We start from the raw sequence: 17,508 nt of genomic DNA, 5'->3' as shown, positions 1-17,508 counted from the left end.
AGATAGAGGCATGTTCAGCATTTTAAAACTGCTGTTGGTTTTCTATAATAGTTGTAAGGTGGTAAGACTTCCACAATAACTCATGGACTGACTTACTTCCATGGTGCTTGTGTAGTTTAAGCAGGGAGTCCCTTACACTATGTCACTGGCTGAGATGTTTAAAATTTTACATTTTAAAGGGGACATGATTTAATCAGAATCCTGTTTCTCTGTATGTCTGCCTTTGCAGCCAAGATAATATTTATTTATTTTGTAAATGAATCCTCTTCAGGAGTCCAGCATTATAAATCCCTTAAAATATAACCTGAAAGTCGCACTTTTTAAATATACAATCATAATTCCAAGTAGAATTACAAAAACCTGTCAAATGATTCATGTTTATTTTAGAACTCGTTATTTTACAGCTGATGCACTATTATACAGCTGAGACATTATGTGGAATTGAAGGAAGGCTCCATCTTCCAAATGGGAGAAAACAGTCCCATCTAGTGGACACCAATATACATAGCAACCCCTCAATGTTGCTCAGTAGATAATGAGGTAAACGAGGCCTTCGTGTCTCCGGGCACGCAACTGACAATTTTGCAGGAGCTAATATAATCACTGAGTGTTTAATTTCTCAGCATCTCGTTTTCCTTTCAGCAGCAAAGTTAGTATGCAGACCTGCTGCACAAGATGGGAGTCAAGGTAAACTTCCAAACCTGTCTATTTCATCATGGACAGTAACACTATATATTAACTGTTCACATTTTGTTGTGTCATTCATAAAAGCAGCTGGAAATAATGGGAAAGAAACAACAAATTATTTACATTTTTGGTTAGATTTTAGTTTAACAGTCATTTACCTTATGTCCATAAAAATTGAATAAATGTTACATTTATTTATTTACAGAAAGCAGTCAGCAGTGAATTATTCCCATTGTGTGAAAATTGTATTAGGGTGAGGGTCTATTCCACACTACTACGAGACTAGCACTAGCATCTAGCATCATAGCACTATAAATAATCCTCATAGATTCTAGTGTTCATTAATGTTGATGCAGTTAAATAACAAACCAATGTTGTTCGTGTTGCTAATGAACTACATAGCAAGATATGCTTAATTATTTTAACAATACTTCAGTAAAAAAAAAAGATAAAATTAAAGATGCTTCGTTAACATTGTTTAAATTTCACATGGATAGTCCTTCAGCTCTCCTTAAAACTTTTTCATAATTATTTTTAATTACAAAATTGAAACATTTTTATACATAAAAACCAACACAAAATAAAAAAAAAGTCCTCCAGGTCAATGGAGGATATGCGTTCTCATAAAATCAGCATTGTATCAGTGTGTGGTTTAAACACACTTGGGTCACAAGTTTAATGCTTTTCATCACACATTCCAGGAACAGCCTGTCTAAGAAACTCAAGGCCGGTTGCAGGGGGAACTTCGAAGCGGTCACATGTGACCACAAACACGTGAAGGACAAGAGTTTATACACAATGAAAGAGGATGTCCTTGACTTCCAAATGATGCTTTATTGTAAAGTGGTGACTTTATTGTAAAAATGTGTGACTTCAGTCTAAATGAAACTGAACAGTACTGAGTATTCTCCCACATGAGCCGGCGTGCTGAAGTCTGATTAATTAAATCACAAGAAAATCCTGGCAACCATAAAAATATTTAGATTTTTTTTGTTAAACTATTAAAGAAACTCAAGGCCGGTTGCAGGGGGAACTTCGAAGCGGTCACATGTGACCACAAACACGTGAAGGACAAGAGTTTATACACAATGAAAGAGGATGTCCTTGACTTCCAAATGATGCTTTATTGTAAAGTGGTGACTTTATTGTAAAAATGTGTGACTTCAGTCTAAATGAAACTGAACAGTACTGAGTATTCTCCCACATGAGCCGGCGTGCTGAAGTCTGATTAATTAAATCACAAGAAAATCCTGGCAACCATAAAAATATTTAGATTTTTTTTGTTAAACTATTAAATATAAGCAAACTTAAAACATTTTAAAAGGATAAAGTACTCAAATACACTAAATTATATGACACTCCATAATTGTCATATAGTACTATTTGATACTATTTAATTTATCAGATATTCTCGTTCAAGCAATGTAAACTTAAAAAGCATATAAGTGCATTCACCTGAGTTATGTGAGCAAGTGTGTGAAACCTTGCTAACTTCATTGGGTGACAGGAGTGGCACCCGGTGTGGTCCTCTGCTGCTGTAGCCCATCTGCTTCAAGGTTTGACGTGGTGCGCGTTCAGAAATGCTCTTCTGCATACCTCGGTTGTAACGAGTTGTTATTTGAGTTACTGTTGCCTTTCTATCAGCTAGAACCAGTCTGGCCATTCTCCTCTGACCTCTACCATCAACAAGGCATTTTCGCCCAGAGAACTGCCGCTCTCTGGATATTTTATCTTTTTGAGACCATTCTCTGTAAACCCTGGAGATGGTTGTGCGTGAAAATCCCAGTAGATCAGCAGTTTATGAAATACTCAAACCAGCCCATCTGGCACCAACAACCATGCCACGTTCAAAGTCACTTAAATCACCTTTCTTCCCCATTCTGATGCCTGGTTTGAACTTCAGCAGATCGTCTTGACCATGTCTACATGCCTAAATGCGTTGAGTTGCTGCCACGTGATTGGCTGATTAGATATTTGCGTTAACAGGTGCAGTTTGCAGTTGAACAGTTGTACCTAATGAAGTAGCTGGTGAGTGTACATTTAACAGGAGAAACAAAAACAAACGTTATAGGCCTGGAACTAGAATTCTAGAACTCCCACAACAGGCAGAAAGCTGAAAATGTTCTCAATGCATAATGGAAAAAAACAAAAATTAGTGTGCGTACATATGAATTTGTGTGCATACATATTATAGGTGATACTGTTCTATTAATGACACGTTATCTATTACACCCATGAACAGAAAAATCTGCGGTACTTAGTGTTTCTGAATGTAAACCTATAAATTTGTACAGCCATTTTATAAAGGAAAAAGATAAGGGTGAATTTATTCATAAAGGCATCAGTTTTAAAAGATTGTGTTTTAAAAACGAGTATTCATGTTAAAAGAGGATATAGTACATTGAAAATGATTACATTTATGAGAACTATGTACTGGGAAAATGCATAACCGCAGTATGTTGGATATCCCATGGCTTGTATCACAAGAGAAGACCCGCAATAAAGACCAACCACAATGCTGACTTCTCATTCTCATATCACCCAGACTTCAGTATAAATATGGACTGCCGGAGATAGGAATAATACTTCATTGCTCGACAACTTCAAATACTTTAAACAAGGTAAGCGCTTCATTTAATAAATTACTGCACTGTTCTAATTTTCTGATTGTAATTACATTAGCTGTGAGTGTGAGTGAAATATGGTAAGTTAAATTATTAAAGTGTACCATATAATTAACTTATCGTTGTTTTCTTAAAGCAAGTACAATTAATTTGTAGTCCCATTTAATGTTGATGTCCAAAAAAAAGAAATGTAATCTGTATTTAAGTTTTGTTGACATAAAATAAATGTATCCATGTCATTTAAACTCAGATTGCCATTTTGTTTCCTCTTTAGATCAAATAAAAGATGTCAACCATTGTGCAGAAAGTAGGGGGCACGGGGGGAAATGATTTCAGTCTCAGCGGAACAGAGAATGGGGCTGCACTCAACAAGATCCGGGTGTGGACGGGCAGCAACCGGGTGCTGTCCATCAAGGTGTGGCTGACTGATGGCAGTGCCCAGGTGTTTGGGAGGTCCTCTGGAGGCTACGAGGAGTTCCAGTTTAGAGGCGGGGAAAAATTCACCTCCCTCACGCTCTGGAAGAGCGACGATGGCGGCCACGTTGGAGGGATCCACTTCAAGACCAACAGAGACCGGGAGTTCACCAGCAAGGTTGTGGGTGGCCACCTGGGCCCCGAGGTCATCACGGACATCGGCTCCGGAATCTGCCTTGGGGTGACAGGGACCTACGGCTGGGATCTCAACAGCCTGGGATTCATCTTCCTGCAGCCCATTCAGTACGTACAAGTGACCGACGTCAAATACCCTACCTTGCCGTATACCGTCCCCAATGTGGACATGGAGGAGAAGAAGACCATGACGTACGACAACGACAGTGGGGACACACAAGAGTACCGAATGGACGTCACCATCAAGTGGACCAAGAGCTCACATTGGCTCCTGGCAAACAGCATTAGTGAGACCTTCGCCCTGAAGGTGAAGGCAGCCATTCCTAAGCTGCAGAAGACCGGTGGCTGTTACACCCTCGTCCTCGGGCCTGAAGAGTTCTACCCCGTGTCCTTAGAGGAGGGAATCACCCGCACTTTCACAGAAAAAGTGAGCGTTGCACCAGGGCAAACGAAGCATGTGAGTGCCAAAATGGGCAAGGCTGATATTCAGCTGCATTATCAAGGAATGCTGGAAATCCATTTTAAGGGTGGTGCCAAGATGGAAATCAACGTTAAGGGAATTTACTCTGGTCTTGACTATACAGATGTGACTTTCAGTGAGTAATTACCTGCTTCTCAGGGAAATGCAGATCTAATATTTGACAAGCTATGTGCAATATTTGTGATATTATTAATGCAGACAAAATTTTTCAGACATTTTCAATAACGGCTGTCATTGCTCATAAAATGTATAAACCATGCATATGTCTTATTTGGTCCTAATCAACTAGAAATATGGAATTATATGTCACATTGCCTTGTCAGTACAAAGTCTCAATAAAAATGTTTACCACATGAGTTTTATACAATTTTATTGAATGATTCCCTCACAAAGCAGCTTGTGTCTAGTTTTGAAAGGACAGCGGACGTTACTGGGGCAAAAAAAAATTCTAGGCTCGTCGTATTTCTTTAAGCTAGTCCAGCACCTATTTCCAAGGTCACCCAAAGTATAACACGTCCCATTATCAGAACTATTGTATTTCAACGTCAATTTTACAGTCAGACACGTATGACTCCACTATGTCTGAAAGGGGAGCTGCGACAAATCATCACCCGCTTTGAAACAAACCAGAGGCTCTGAAACAAACCATTTAAGTCCGAAGGTCGTTTCCTCGACAACGTTTGTAAACGTCGCTAAGAGACGACACTTCAACCACTTTGGTCTGAACTCCAGCTCAGATTTAGCTAAATGTTAGCAAGCCAATTTGAAATAGCTAGCTATCTAGAAAAAAAAAACACAAATACGAATTGTTGGCAATAGTATATATTTAGTAGAATAGAATCTATGGAGTCAGCCAACGTTAGCAAATTTAGCTACATTAAGTTACTTTTCTAACCAGCCATATTACATAGCCTACATTTTCTACCGTTAGCTAGCCCATGATATCGATGAGAAATGTCCGCGAATATTAACCCCCTTGCAAATCCAAAAGGAGCGAACAAAGTATGCGAGCTTTGTGAAAAACCAGCGTACATTCAATGCACGAAGTGTTTCGTCACTTTCTACTGGTGAGTCAATTTTTAAGTTTGACATGATAACACGTTAGCTATGTGAGATTGATTATTGTAGCAATAATGGTACGCTGGCGTAACACAAGGGAACACAGAAGAAGCCATAGTGACTACTATCGTTGTCGTAAAATTTCTTCTAAATTACTTCTTTAAGTGAAGAGTGCTAACCCGCTATAGTAGAATTGTGTTATCACGGCGGCACAACTAAATAGAAAAATTCCATCTTTGGAAAAGGTCTTTGTAGTGTGCCTATAAAACTTCATCGGGTCCAGCTTGTCAAAGTTCCCTTCCGCCTAAGAGTGGTTATTCAAGTAGTAGGCCTGAACATGACGAGGCTCATTTCAGTTTTCTTATAACTACGGATTCCCCCCTGAATTTTATGATGGAGTGATGCTGAGATGTCTTTCATGATACCATATGATAGGCCTACAACTTGCATAAATAGTTTTAGGCTGAAGGAATCTGAAAAAGCACACTAATATAGCATTTTTCTTAAAATAAAAAAGTGTACTGGTTCTCTTTTGAACTATTCAGGACACACTTCAGGAAAACATACTTAGGCTTGTACTTGAACTTCTTTGCAACTTTTATTACGTAGGCTACAGAAAATGATATTACAGTATCACAGTGAACCAGTAGTAAGCTCACTGGATGTAAGTTACTTAATTTGAGTTTTATTAACTAAGTGAGCCAATTTTGTCCCAAAGCTCTTAAAGTCAGAGTGGGTCTACACTTAAACGTCACGTGTAACCTACAGTTTTTTTGTTTTGTAAGCTGGTGCTGCGCTATATGGTTTTAAACACTCCATGCGAGAATGGCATTGTAAACAGATTGAGCGGGTGATTGATACGTGCTTTTTCTTTCTTTTTTGAGGCATGTCGGTTTGAACTAAATGCAGTGACAGCATAGCCTTTTCCCCCAAAGATGGCATTTCTCCATATAGCCTAGTTGTGATGCCGCGTTAACGCATACTAGCGGGTCAGGCACTCTTCACTGTAAGAAGATATGACTTATGTCGAAAGCGCTTCGACGAAAACGGCGATAGATTCTCATTGCAGTCACATCTGTCCAGAATGTGAACAAGTCAGTGATTTTTCGCGGTAAGATGAAATTGTAAAATGTTATCTTCTTTGCGGGCGATGTTGAAGACAACATAACGATTTCGTCTTCAGCTTCGCACACATGTGCCTTGTTAGTTATTGCTCAGCAAGCGCTACTGGAGCGTTGTTATTAAATGTAAGGTTGACTAGCTGCTGAGGTAATTATTTGTAATCTTCCTTAAATTCACTCGCGTTGTCTATCATACATATCACCTGGAACCTAGTCATACCTTAGTTCTAAAATTAAGGTTGTCTTTGCTGTTTTGGGGACATCTGCTTATTTGTTAAACCGTTAAAAGTTATTGCTAACATTTGTTGTGGGTTAAATGAATTGTGCATTCAGTCCAGTACTCGCTTATGTATTAATCTGATTGTTTCTTAAACTAATTTGAGAAATTATTGGCTGAATGAAATCATATCATTTTTGCATTCCCCTGCTGCAGTGAAGTTGCATTGATAGCATTGCTACTTCCGTCACTAGATGTCGCTCTTTCTAAAGTTTGAACTGTCCAAAAGTAGCAGCAAAACAAGTTCGTTTTATACAGTCTATGGTTCGTTCTTGGGGGCAAAAAAAAAATTATATTTAGAACAGCTGGAAAGCAATATATCAAAAGGAGGGTGTTGCATTTTAGTTAACTACACCAGAATAATCCGAGTTATGCAAGTAAACCTGCGTATTCTATTTGCAATCTACAAAGAGCTCGTGAAATTGTAGTTGTAAATGTTTCTCAGGGATCCACTATGGCTCTTCTGGCTTTATCAGAAGTAACTGGCCGTAAATGTGCGCCACACAAATTCTTTGATGAAAAGAAATGGACAAAGTAGAGTTTTCTTTCGGTATCTTCTTATGGCACTGCGTCTCTTTAAATTCTTCTGCCTGTGTTTAGAATCTGCACCCGATCGACGTAAAGGCTTCTCTCATGTGATGCGCATTTTATGAATCAATGGAGCATTGTGCACATTCCTCAAGTATGCAAACACAAGAAACAAAGTACGTCTGGGGATTGCTCTCTGCTTGGATTAATGGTGAGCTGTCTCAGCCAAGGAACAGCAGAAGCACCGCCTTTCTCCAGCGAGAATGTTAAATATCTGCCAATCGAAGACGATCCGTGGCTGAGAGGCGGATGAGCTGTGGGCTGCATTCAAAAGTGCTGGCGTCCTTGAAAACCCCTTGACTCTGGCTTGCGCTTTAGCATATTTCAGCAGTGCAAGCGTCCGGGCTCGTGACCGAGCCCAAACGCTGGCTGCCGTCAAGACACTACCGCGCTGCTTTGAATAAGTGCCTACAATAACACAGCGAAGCACGAGCAAAACCTTAAGAACATACGTATCCTTCCATGGGCTGCCTACAGCTGACTGAAACACAGCGACCAAAGGACAAATATAGCGTTTGTAATTGCATATAATTTCTGCGCCCGAAAACATACACAGCGCGGAAAAAAACGAGCGGCACGGTTGTCATTGAGATGTAATTGCAGTTTATCAGAGGGGACCCAAGAGATGGAGGGTGTCCTCTCATTAATAATTACTGAACGTTTCCTAGAATTCCCCTGGTCTGCAGACACCACTAATTATTTCTTATTTTAAAAATGGAAAGACTACATACAGCAGGGTCTTATGTGTGATAGGTGTGTGTCAGAACATTGCATCTATGCGCATTCTGCTACTACTAAGCACTGTCCAAAAAAAAAAAACACTAAAACACATGCGTATTTATAAATGGCCTGATAGAGGAGCACTGATTTGTACTTACAGTCTTTCATTCCACAAAAATATAGCACATGTACACGTAATATGTTGCTATATATGCACTTTAAGACAATTGTATTATTAAAAATAAAACAAAACAGTTGTAGCCCAATACAGAATGCAGTTGAGAGAGGTTTGAATAATGAAGTGGCACATGCTAGGTGTTGTACAGATGAGTTAAGAGTTTCAATGCGAAAGGAAACCAGGATAAAACATTGTGGCTGTGCGTTGTATCTGTAAAATATAGCCTACAGCATGCTGAAGTTAGAAAGCGAGCAGCTTTAGTCCAAACTCTGCGTGTGGGTGTGTGTGTGCCATTTCTGTCCAGTGGCAAAGAGCACCAGGAGGATGACTGGGTAGCGATCCACAAGAAGGTGTGCCAGCTGCTGATCCCTGTCCGCACTCCTGTGCCCTACTACACCCTGGAAGCAGAAAGGGAGCAGCACTGCTCCCAGATCCTGGAGAGACAGGTACCCATAACTACACAGACCGGTACACATGACCGTAGAGACAGGTACCCATAACTGCACAGACTGGTACACATGACCGTAGAGACAGGTTCCCATAACTGCACAGACTGGTACACATGACCGTAGAGACAGGTACCCATAACTGCACAGACTGGTACACATGAACGTAGGGACAGGTACCCATAACTACACAGACTGGTACACATGACCGTAGAGACAGGTACCCATAACTGCACAGACTGGTACACATGACCGTAGAGACAGGTACCCATAACTGCACAGACTGGTACACATGAACGTAGGGACAGGTACCCATAACTACACAGACTGGTACACATGACCGTAGAGACAGGTACACATGACCGTAGAGACAGGTACCCATAACTGCACAGACTGGTACACATGACCGTAGAGACAGGTTCCCATAACTGCACAGACTGGTACACATGACCGTAGAGACAGGTACCCATAAATGCACAGACTGGTACACATGAACGTAGGGACAGGTACCCATAACTACACAGACTGGTACACATGACCGTAGAGACAGGTACCCATAACTGCACAGACTGGTACACATGACCATAGAGACAGGTACCCATAACTGCACAGACTGGTACACATGAACGTAGGGACAGGTACCCATAACTACACAGACTGGTACACATGACCGTAGAGACAGGTACCCATAACTGCACAGACCGGTACACATGACCGTAGAGACAGGTACCCATAACTGCACAGACCGGTACACATGACCGTAGAGACAGGTACCCATAACTGCACAGACCGGTACACATGACCGTAGAGACAGGTACCCATAACTGCACAGACTGGTGCACATGACCGTAGAGACAGGTACCCATAACTGCACAGACCAGTACGCGTGACCATGGAGACAGGTACCCATAACTGCACAGACTGGTACACATGACCGTAGAGACAGGTACCCATAACTGGAGAGACAGGTACCCATAACTGCACAGACTGGTACACATGACCGTAGAGACAGGTGCCACATAGAGCACACACAGAGCTACACTACCATAGCCCCGTAAGGATCGTGGGGCCCTCTGTAGTGACATGAAAATGATGGTTCATAACAGAAGACTAACAAGCTTGTGCAACTGGCTGACCTTTTTCTTGCATCATATAGTTACAACTATCCATCTGAGAACTAAGTTCCCACTTGTAACTTGTATGCGGATTCAGTATGATAGGCTAGCTGAGATAGCACACCTAGGTTCCCTGCAGAGGGAGCTAAACTCACACTGGGGGCCATCTATGCACTAGAACAATGCCTTAGCAGGGTGAGCCACACAGTAGTCCTAGCCTGCACATCTCATCTCCTCCACACATGCCTCTCTCTGGAAAAGTATGTTTCCCTTAGTTGATTGAGTGTATGGGTTCGTATAATTTTACCACTCTGCTCCACTCTACACCACTGGATGCAGCTGTTCTAGAGCGTCCTCCTTGTGGCCGGGCCAGGAGCGAGATTTTGTAGAGCAGGAACAGGTGAACCGCTCTGCAGCTGCCCAGACTGCCAGACGAGCAGTTGTGCAGTACGAAACGAACTTCCCAAATGCAGAGCGGTATGTGCTTGTGTAATGAGCAAGGCACAGACAACAGCCTGCATTACTGCTGATGCTGCCTGTGCTCAGATGGGGATTTTTGCTTCCCCTTTGGGGAAAAAAAAAAAAAAAAAAAAAAAAAAAAAAAAAACAACTTTATATTACATTACATTTTTAATTGGCAGACCCATTTATTCAAAGTGACATACAATAAATGGCACACATTGGCATATATTAACAAAATATTATACTCACATTTCTTTGCATTTTTTAGCTTGTTATTTTTGGTATGCTAACATACAGGGAGCCAAATATTTTAAAGACATGCTGCAGGATATTAATGTTCAATTATTTTTGTGGAGGTTAAGCTGTTGCTGTTGTTACGGCCAAAACCTTCCGGAACGAGGGAATGATCCAAAGGCCAGACATGTAAGGAAACCCAGCAAGATGTTTTAAAGAGGGAAAATCTAAACAATATTTATCAAATCACAAAAGTAGTGGATTTACCAAAGGAACATACACAAAGAAATAACAAAGCTGACATACCAGAAATGAAGCTGTAAACCTGGCGGGAAGGTTAAGGGGTTTCTTGCAAATACTCACAATGCAACCCCAGGGCTGTGGACAGCAGGAGCACCCCATTGTTCCTGATGGGCAGCTGGACTCGCACGCCGTAAGAAAAAGCACAGCTACAAAATAATGTCCAACTATATCAATAGAAAAAGGAAACAAACAGATTAGCATAGGATACACAGAAGCTTGTACGGGTGCGTCCACAGAAAGAGCGCCAGAGTCAACACTCTGTCGCCATCTTTTAAACTTTAAGCTCCACCCACATTGCTCTGTCCACTCGCCACATGCTCACCTGTGAGACAGGGAAAGAGAAAAAACAGAAGGGCAGGAGCACGTAACAGTGTGATTTGTTTTTAACATAAGGTGCAACGAGTATCCATTTCAGAAATAATATCAGAAATGTTATTTTCCACATTTCATTGGTCGTATCTATAGTGTACTTTCTTTGTGCGTGTGTTTTTTTTTTGGGGGGGATGGGGGTCAGGCTAGGAGTGCAGCTGTCTGCAAGTCTCACCAAAATGGAGGGTTTCTGTATTGCAGACATACTGAAAGTGGCATGCAAAACAGGAATCCTTCTGCTTGTTTCAAAGGAAGCATGTACAGGAATTAAACAAGTCCAAACTATCAATTTGCTTAAAAAAATAAAACAAAGACTGTGCTCCTTAAAGTTACACACTTACACCCTAACTAAGAGACTAAGCAGACAAGAATGCACAGTTAGTACATTTACAGAGGGACTTAATCCCTTCAACTGAGCCTCAGCCACAAAGTCTTCAAAGCAGTAACCTGCCAATTTACTTAATTCCTGCCTGCTCCTGTTAGATAGCTTAAGCTCTGATGTTTTAAGGGAACTGTAGTCTTTCTCTTCCCCAATTGTAGTTCCTTCTGTTGTAACAAAATGGCAGCCTTTTCTTGAAGGGACATGCCTTTTCCAAGGTGCAGTCATTCACACTGTCAGAGCTGGGGTACATGGAATCGCACAGAGGTGTTCAGTATGAGTATTACTGTAAGGAGTATTCTCAGTCAGATAAATCTCCACATATTTTCCTCTCAAATTATGTTTATGTCGTCGATGATGGTTCATACAGTATTAGCATTGATAGACTCTTTAATTATTCAAATAGATGCTAGAGCAGTGAGCCTGCAGAGAGCCTGTGCAGTTAGAAGCTGTGAAGTAAGACCTGTGCTGTAGGTTTTTTCTGAGGGCTCTGCTCTGTGGCTTTCTGCTGTTGGGCTCTGTGCTGTGGGGGGGTGGGGTTCTGATGTTGGGATCTGTGCTCTGGCAGGGGGGGCGCTTCTGATGTTGGGCTCAATGCTCTGTAGGGGGTCGAGGAGGGTCTGATGTTGGGCTCTTTGCTGTGGGGGTTTCTGATGTTGGGGATCTGCGCTGTGGGAGTTTCTGATGTTGGGCTCTGTGCTGTGGGGGGTGGGGTTCTGATGTTGGGATCTGTGCTCTGGCAGGGGGGGCGCTTCTGATGTTGGGCTCAATGCTCTGTAGGGGGTCGGGGAGGTTCTGATGTTGGGCTCTTTGCTGTGGGAGTTTCTGATGTTGGGCTCTGTGCTCTGTCGGGGGGTGTCCGATGTTGGGCTCAGTGCTGTGGGAGTTTCTGATGTTTGAGGTCTGTGCTGTGGACTGTGACAGAAACTGCTGATGGAGGTCTCGCAGAGGGTGGCGGAGAAAAAGCTTTTTGAGAAGAGGCACAAGGAGTCCCTCCCAGCAGCTCTTCTCTCCCTGCGCTCCGCCATGGACATCTACGGCACCAGCGGAGTCCAGCTGGTCCCCGCCTACCTTCTGCTGGCCGAGGCCAACATCGGTGAGGTCACGCAGCCCCTCCCCCTGCCACGCCCCTCCCGCGCTCTGCTCTGAGCCTGCAGCCTCTCTACCTGGATGTCATTATCTCTGTTGTTAAACGTTACTCATTCATTAAGCAGGAGGTTTCATCTGGATTAAATTTCAGAGAAGCCTTTACCCAGCTGTTTTGTCTAAGCGATCGCTTTACCCTGAGGCTGCGGTGCCATATGGGTCTGGGGTTAGGACATCTCCAAGGGCCCTTACTGATAGGGGCCTTCAAGAAATATGAGAACATGTGACTTTCTGGGGTGGACTTTGGTGGTGGGGCTCAAAATCCAACTTCTTTTCATGGGGCCCAAAATCCCTGGAGGTGCCCCTGCTCTGAGGTATAGCAGAAGTGCCCTTGTCCCTTCCAGACCGGTGCTTGTGCCTCCCTGGCCTCGTACCCTGAGCTCTAATCTCTACGCCGCACCACTAAAAGTGAAGGGGAGGAGTCTGATTAAACGTTCAGTGGATCAGTGTTATGGCAATTGCCTCGTAATGTATTATTTCTGTGTGTTGCGTGTGTCTGTGTAGTAAATATGTATCTGTGTCTGTTGTACATATGTGTGTCTTTGCCTTGTAAATATGTTCCTGTGTGTGTTGTACGTCTGTGTTGTACATATCAGTTTCTGTGTTTGTTCATGTGTGATGTGTGTATGTGTGTTGTACATGTGTGTTTGTGTTTTGTACATGTTTTTGTGTGTTGTACATGTATGTTTCTGTGTGTTGCACACGTGTTTGTGTGTTGTACATGTGTGTTTCTGTGTGTTGCACACGTGTTTGTGTGCTGCACATGTGTGTTTGTGTGTTGTACATGTTTGTTTGTGTGTGTGTGTGTTGTAACATGTGTTTCTGTGTGTGTTGTACATTTCTGTTTGTGTGTATTTGTTCTCTGCCCCAGGCCTGGGTAATCTCTCCCCGGCTGAGCAGTACCTGTCCTGGGCAGACTGGACGGTGGTAAGGACTCCAGACTGCAGCCGGACAGTTCGCCACAAGCTGCACCGCTGCATGGGCCGGCTCTTCATCGTCAAAGGCAACCTGGAGGGGGCGCTGTTTCACCTGGCCAATGACGTAAGCCAAACCCAAAAATCTGAAGCTGCAGCTGCTTTTCATCATTATCTCGAGGGAAATTCAGTGGCAAAAAAAGAGAACAAAGCTCAAATGTGTGGAAAATGTGATGTTTCATTTGAAAGTAAATGGAACTATGTACATTTTTTTAATCACCTTGTGGTACTGCCAAGTTTCTGTTGTACTCCCATGACTGATATGTGTTGTGTTATTGTAACAGATCTACTACGCCAGTGAAGAGTATGGCCAGGATAGCATTGTGACGTGTGGTGGCTACTATCTGATGGCAGATGTGTTTTTTAGGCAGGGAAAGATGGACATTGTAAATTCCCTGTACACAGAGGTAAAATGACTATATTTCTTACAAAGAGCAGCATTTTACATTAAGTCTCTCACTGTTATTATTGTTATTTAAAACATTTGATTAACCTTTGCATAATTGTGTTTTCATTCTAATTTATAAGTAATGACTAGGTAAAGGTAGATAAGTACACATTACATTTTGTGTGTTTGTGTTTTCATGTATTGTGTCTGTGCATATGTGTGTGTGCATGTCTGCATGTGTATGATCTGTGTGTGCATGCATCTCTGTGCATATATGTGTGAATGGGTCTGTGTGTATGTGTGGTCCATGTGTGTATGTGCAATGGCTGCATGTAGGTAGCAAATACCTGGCACACCCACCTGAGCAGACTTCTGGAGAAGCACATAGAGAACACCATTACACCAGAGGAATCTTTCGGTGGGTAAAGAACATTGTTTCATGCATAAAATGAAGCTTAAACAGAGTTTAAAAGTAAAAGGCGAAACATAATTACGAACATAATTGCTTAAGTGTTTTTGTTTTGCGCTTATGTAAGTATAAAGTCCTTTGGTATGAAATTTAATTAACAGAATATGCTGTGTAATCTGTCTCTAAGATGTCTAAAGGGACACTGCAAATATCACTGCAAAGTTTAAAAAAAAAAGAAAAAAAAAGATTTTTACTTCGATTGACTCCCTATGGCAGTCAGCATTATTGAAACGATTGTACGCTATGAAGGGTTCAGCAAGCTAACACTTCATATCCACCCTGTTGACATAACAAGTGACAGCCTCTTGCTCTGTGAGCCACGCTGCGCAGGGTTGTCTGCCAAACAAATATGCGGTGATTAAATATGAATGCCACGTCCTCCGCAGAGCGAAATCAGGCCAATTTGTGCCCATTTTCTGGTCTCCGGCTCTATTTATGCAATGGCTGAAATAAGGCCAGCCGCACTATATATAGTATTGTATTCACGTGCCTTGTGTCCCGAAGCTTAACCCTGGAATTAAAGCCTGTGTTCAGACTGCCGGTCCAGGCCACTGGGTTTCTGCAGCTTGCAGCCCGGTCGTGGGGTAAAGCTCATGTAAAGCTGCGCGTTTGGGCTCTCTAAGTGGGCTACAGGCCGTGCTGGCACACGGCTGGTGTGGTCCGGGTCGAGGGCACGGCCCAAACACAGCCTCCCCCCTCCCTCCCCTCCACCCCCTTTCAGGGTAGCGCTTTCCGTCCGTTTCAGACGAGGCCCAGCAGGCCGAAGCAGACCAGATGCTCCGCTCCATGCTGGACGTCCCGGACGGTTGCCCCGAGCAGCAGCCCAACCAATCGGCCGCGCTGGCCCACTCCCTGGGCATGCTCTGGCTCCTGGGCGGAGACCCCGACAAGGTAGGAGCGTGATGGGCGTGGCAGCAGCACGACGGCCACGTCCCTGACACACTCCCCCCCCCCCCCCCCCCCCCCCCCCCCCCCCACGGCACCGTCTAGAGGGATTAGCGCTAATTACTAAAGCCTTAAAGACAACTGCGCCGGCAGGATTTCCTGGGGGCTGATGCGATTGCTGGCTAGCGCTTATGTCTGCTTCCCAGCCAAAGGTCGTCTTCCTGCAGAGCGCAGGCTAGGCCGCCGCCGCTGTCCTGCCCTGCTTTCTGCTCCACGACAAATCAAGTCACAGAGCAGCCAGAAGGAGGCCAGACGCAGGAGTCACTCCAACACGTCGGCTTGTGTTTTCACTTTGGACCTAATTACGCTGCGGCACTGTTGTTTTACGTACAAAAGTGTTGACCGAAAACAAAAACAAGCTCTTGAATGGGTACCCCATAAATCCGCAGAGCCCCGTTGCTGAAAGGGACGCCCTCGCTGTTGATGCCAGTGCTTTTGGTCCTTGAGGTCTTTGTGTTGCTTTGTCTCCCTCCCTCAGAGCTGAATGAATGTGTGCTCGACCCTCTCTCCCGCTGAAAGTGGCATCAGTGCCACCCCGTCTCCGGGGGCTTTTTTTTGGGGGGGCGGGGGTGGCGTGGGGGGGTGCATTAGGGCCCCAAGAGTGATGCCTTGGTGTTTTTTCACGGCAGGCGCTGGAGTTTGGCAAGAGGGCCCTGTTGTCCAGCCAGCTGGTGCCGGACTGCAGCCTGACCGAGCCCATCCAAAGGCTGCTGCAGCTGGCCGAGGAAGACCTGAACGCTGCCAAAAAGGGCTGGCCTGACCTCCCCCACTACCCCAGCGCGCACACCGAAAACCAACACAGTGCCCAGTGTTCAGGAGGTAAAATCGCCCTCTAATGGGACGCAGACTGGTTTTGAAAAGTAGGTGCTCCCGTTGTGAACAGTAATTAGCCTGTTAGCTTGCTGTGTGTCTCCTGTGGTTTTCATTACGACATAATGCCACCCAGCACAATAAATTTTCTTAAAAATATCAGTTTTCATTCTGTAGAAATATAAAATATCCACTGATATTTAAAAGGGCCTTGGTGTGCTGCCTGGCATTCATTTTTTCAGTTTTCCATGTACTTTGAACCTGGTAGCAGTTCTGACGTGTTTATTCCTTTTTAAAAGACCCTCTGGTTTCAATATTTTAATATATTTTTCCATTAAATAAAACCTGTATAATCTAAATATAACTGCAGTTCAATTCAGTTAACTGAATTAAATGAAATATTCAATGCCCAGGATATGATGAGTGTGCATATGATGAATGTGAGTGCATGCGTTTGTGAAAATACTGACTCGGTCAGCTTATATACTGTACTGACAGAGTTTGTTAAATGAGGTAGAAATCATAATATTTTATTATTTTGAAAAGCATGGAATTGGACCCTGAGGGGCCTTTTGAGTTTGTTCAGTATGTTCAGAAAAGAAGCGCTCACTTGCTTGATGCTCTAAAAATATACGAGCATCAAGCGAGTGCAAGACTTCTCTTCTCTGATTGTCCTCTGTTCCTGTGAGCCAGGTTTTTGGTGTTTCCTCTATTACATTTTGGGTATAAGACAGCTTTTAAATTTAGCGGTGGTCAACTTGAAAAAAACAAGAGAACCCCCCCCCCCCTTTCAAGATTTCAGTATAATGTGCTTCATGTATGAAGACCACAGGTATTGCTGCGGAAAATATATGGGTTATGGAGAAAATACTACAGTTCCCAATGGCCATAAGAGATTTAGAAAAACAAGTGAGCCACTTTTAGAACAAACAAACAGAATCATGAGCTTCTGTAGTTTCAGATGGTGGAAGATACTTTTTTATTGCCTAATTCCTAATTCGTCATTGTTTTAATGTTTTCCACTAAAACATACTTTGAGCTGAATAAATAAGTCGATTGGTGTGATTAGTATATTTTGTGAACCTCGGTGGGAAAAAACCACAGATTTATCCACAAAACGTATT

At 43.1% G+C, this 17,508-nt stretch overlaps 2 protein-coding genes across 3 annotated transcripts; both read left to right on the top strand.

Annotated features, from left to right (window-relative positions):
* Nucleotides 1–3,253: 3,253 nt before the first annotated feature.
* On the top strand, nucleotides 3,254–4,757 carry LOC118208181 (aerolysin-like protein). The gene is made up of 2 exons (XM_035382595.1): nucleotides 3,254–3,308; nucleotides 3,586–4,757. The coding sequence occupies exon 2, from the start codon at nucleotides 3,598–3,600 to the stop codon at nucleotides 4,522–4,524; it is 927 nt and encodes a 308-aa protein (XP_035238486.1). The 5' UTR covers nucleotides 3,254–3,308; nucleotides 3,586–3,597; the 3' UTR covers nucleotides 4,525–4,757.
* Nucleotides 4,758–5,000: 243 nt separating this feature from the next.
* Nucleotides 5,001–17,445, top strand: zmynd12 (zinc finger, MYND-type containing 12). Of its 2 annotated transcripts, none has more exons than XM_035382593.1 (8): nucleotides 5,001–5,468; nucleotides 8,649–8,790; nucleotides 12,577–12,748; nucleotides 13,670–13,839; nucleotides 14,057–14,179; nucleotides 14,497–14,578; nucleotides 15,375–15,520; nucleotides 16,204–17,445. In XM_035382593.1, the coding sequence occupies exons 1-8, from the start codon at nucleotides 5,356–5,358 to the stop codon at nucleotides 16,408–16,410; spliced, it is 1,155 nt and encodes a 384-aa protein (XP_035238484.1). In that variant the 5' UTR covers nucleotides 5,001–5,355; the 3' UTR covers nucleotides 16,411–17,445. The 2 variants fall into 2 exon arrangements, with proteins under 2 accessions (XP_035238484.1, XP_035238485.1); XM_035382594.1 differs by lacking the exon at nucleotides 5,001–5,468 and adding an exon at nucleotides 6,198–6,571.
* The last annotated feature ends 63 nt before the right edge of the window (nucleotides 17,446–17,508 follow it).

Source organism: Anguilla anguilla, chromosome 11, assembly GCF_013347855.1.
Source record: "Anguilla anguilla isolate fAngAng1 chromosome 11, fAngAng1.pri, whole genome shotgun sequence".
In the NCBI taxonomy this organism is placed as follows: domain Eukaryota; kingdom Metazoa; phylum Chordata; class Actinopteri; order Anguilliformes; family Anguillidae; genus Anguilla; species Anguilla anguilla.
The sequence above is the reverse complement of the archived record's forward strand: the minus strand, read 5'-3'. Positions and strand labels throughout refer to the sequence as shown.

Bases quoted from the DNA above. Each gene is read 5' to 3' on its own strand.
- LOC118208181 (XM_035382595.1), top strand. From the start codon at position 3,598: ATGTCAACCATTGTGCAGAAAGTAGGGGGCACGGGGGGAAATGATTTC.
- zmynd12 (XM_035382593.1), top strand. From the start codon at position 5,356: ATGTCCGCGAATATTAACCCCCTTGCAAATCCAAAAGGAGCGAACAAA. The intron at 14,180-14,496 runs GTAAAATGACTA...GGCTGCATGTAG, and splicing joins TAAATTCCCTGTACACAGAG to GTAGCAAATACCTGGCACAC. The intron at 15,521-16,203 runs GTAGGAGCGTGA...TTTTCACGGCAG, and splicing joins TGGGCGGAGACCCCGACAAG to GCGCTGGAGTTTGGCAAGAG.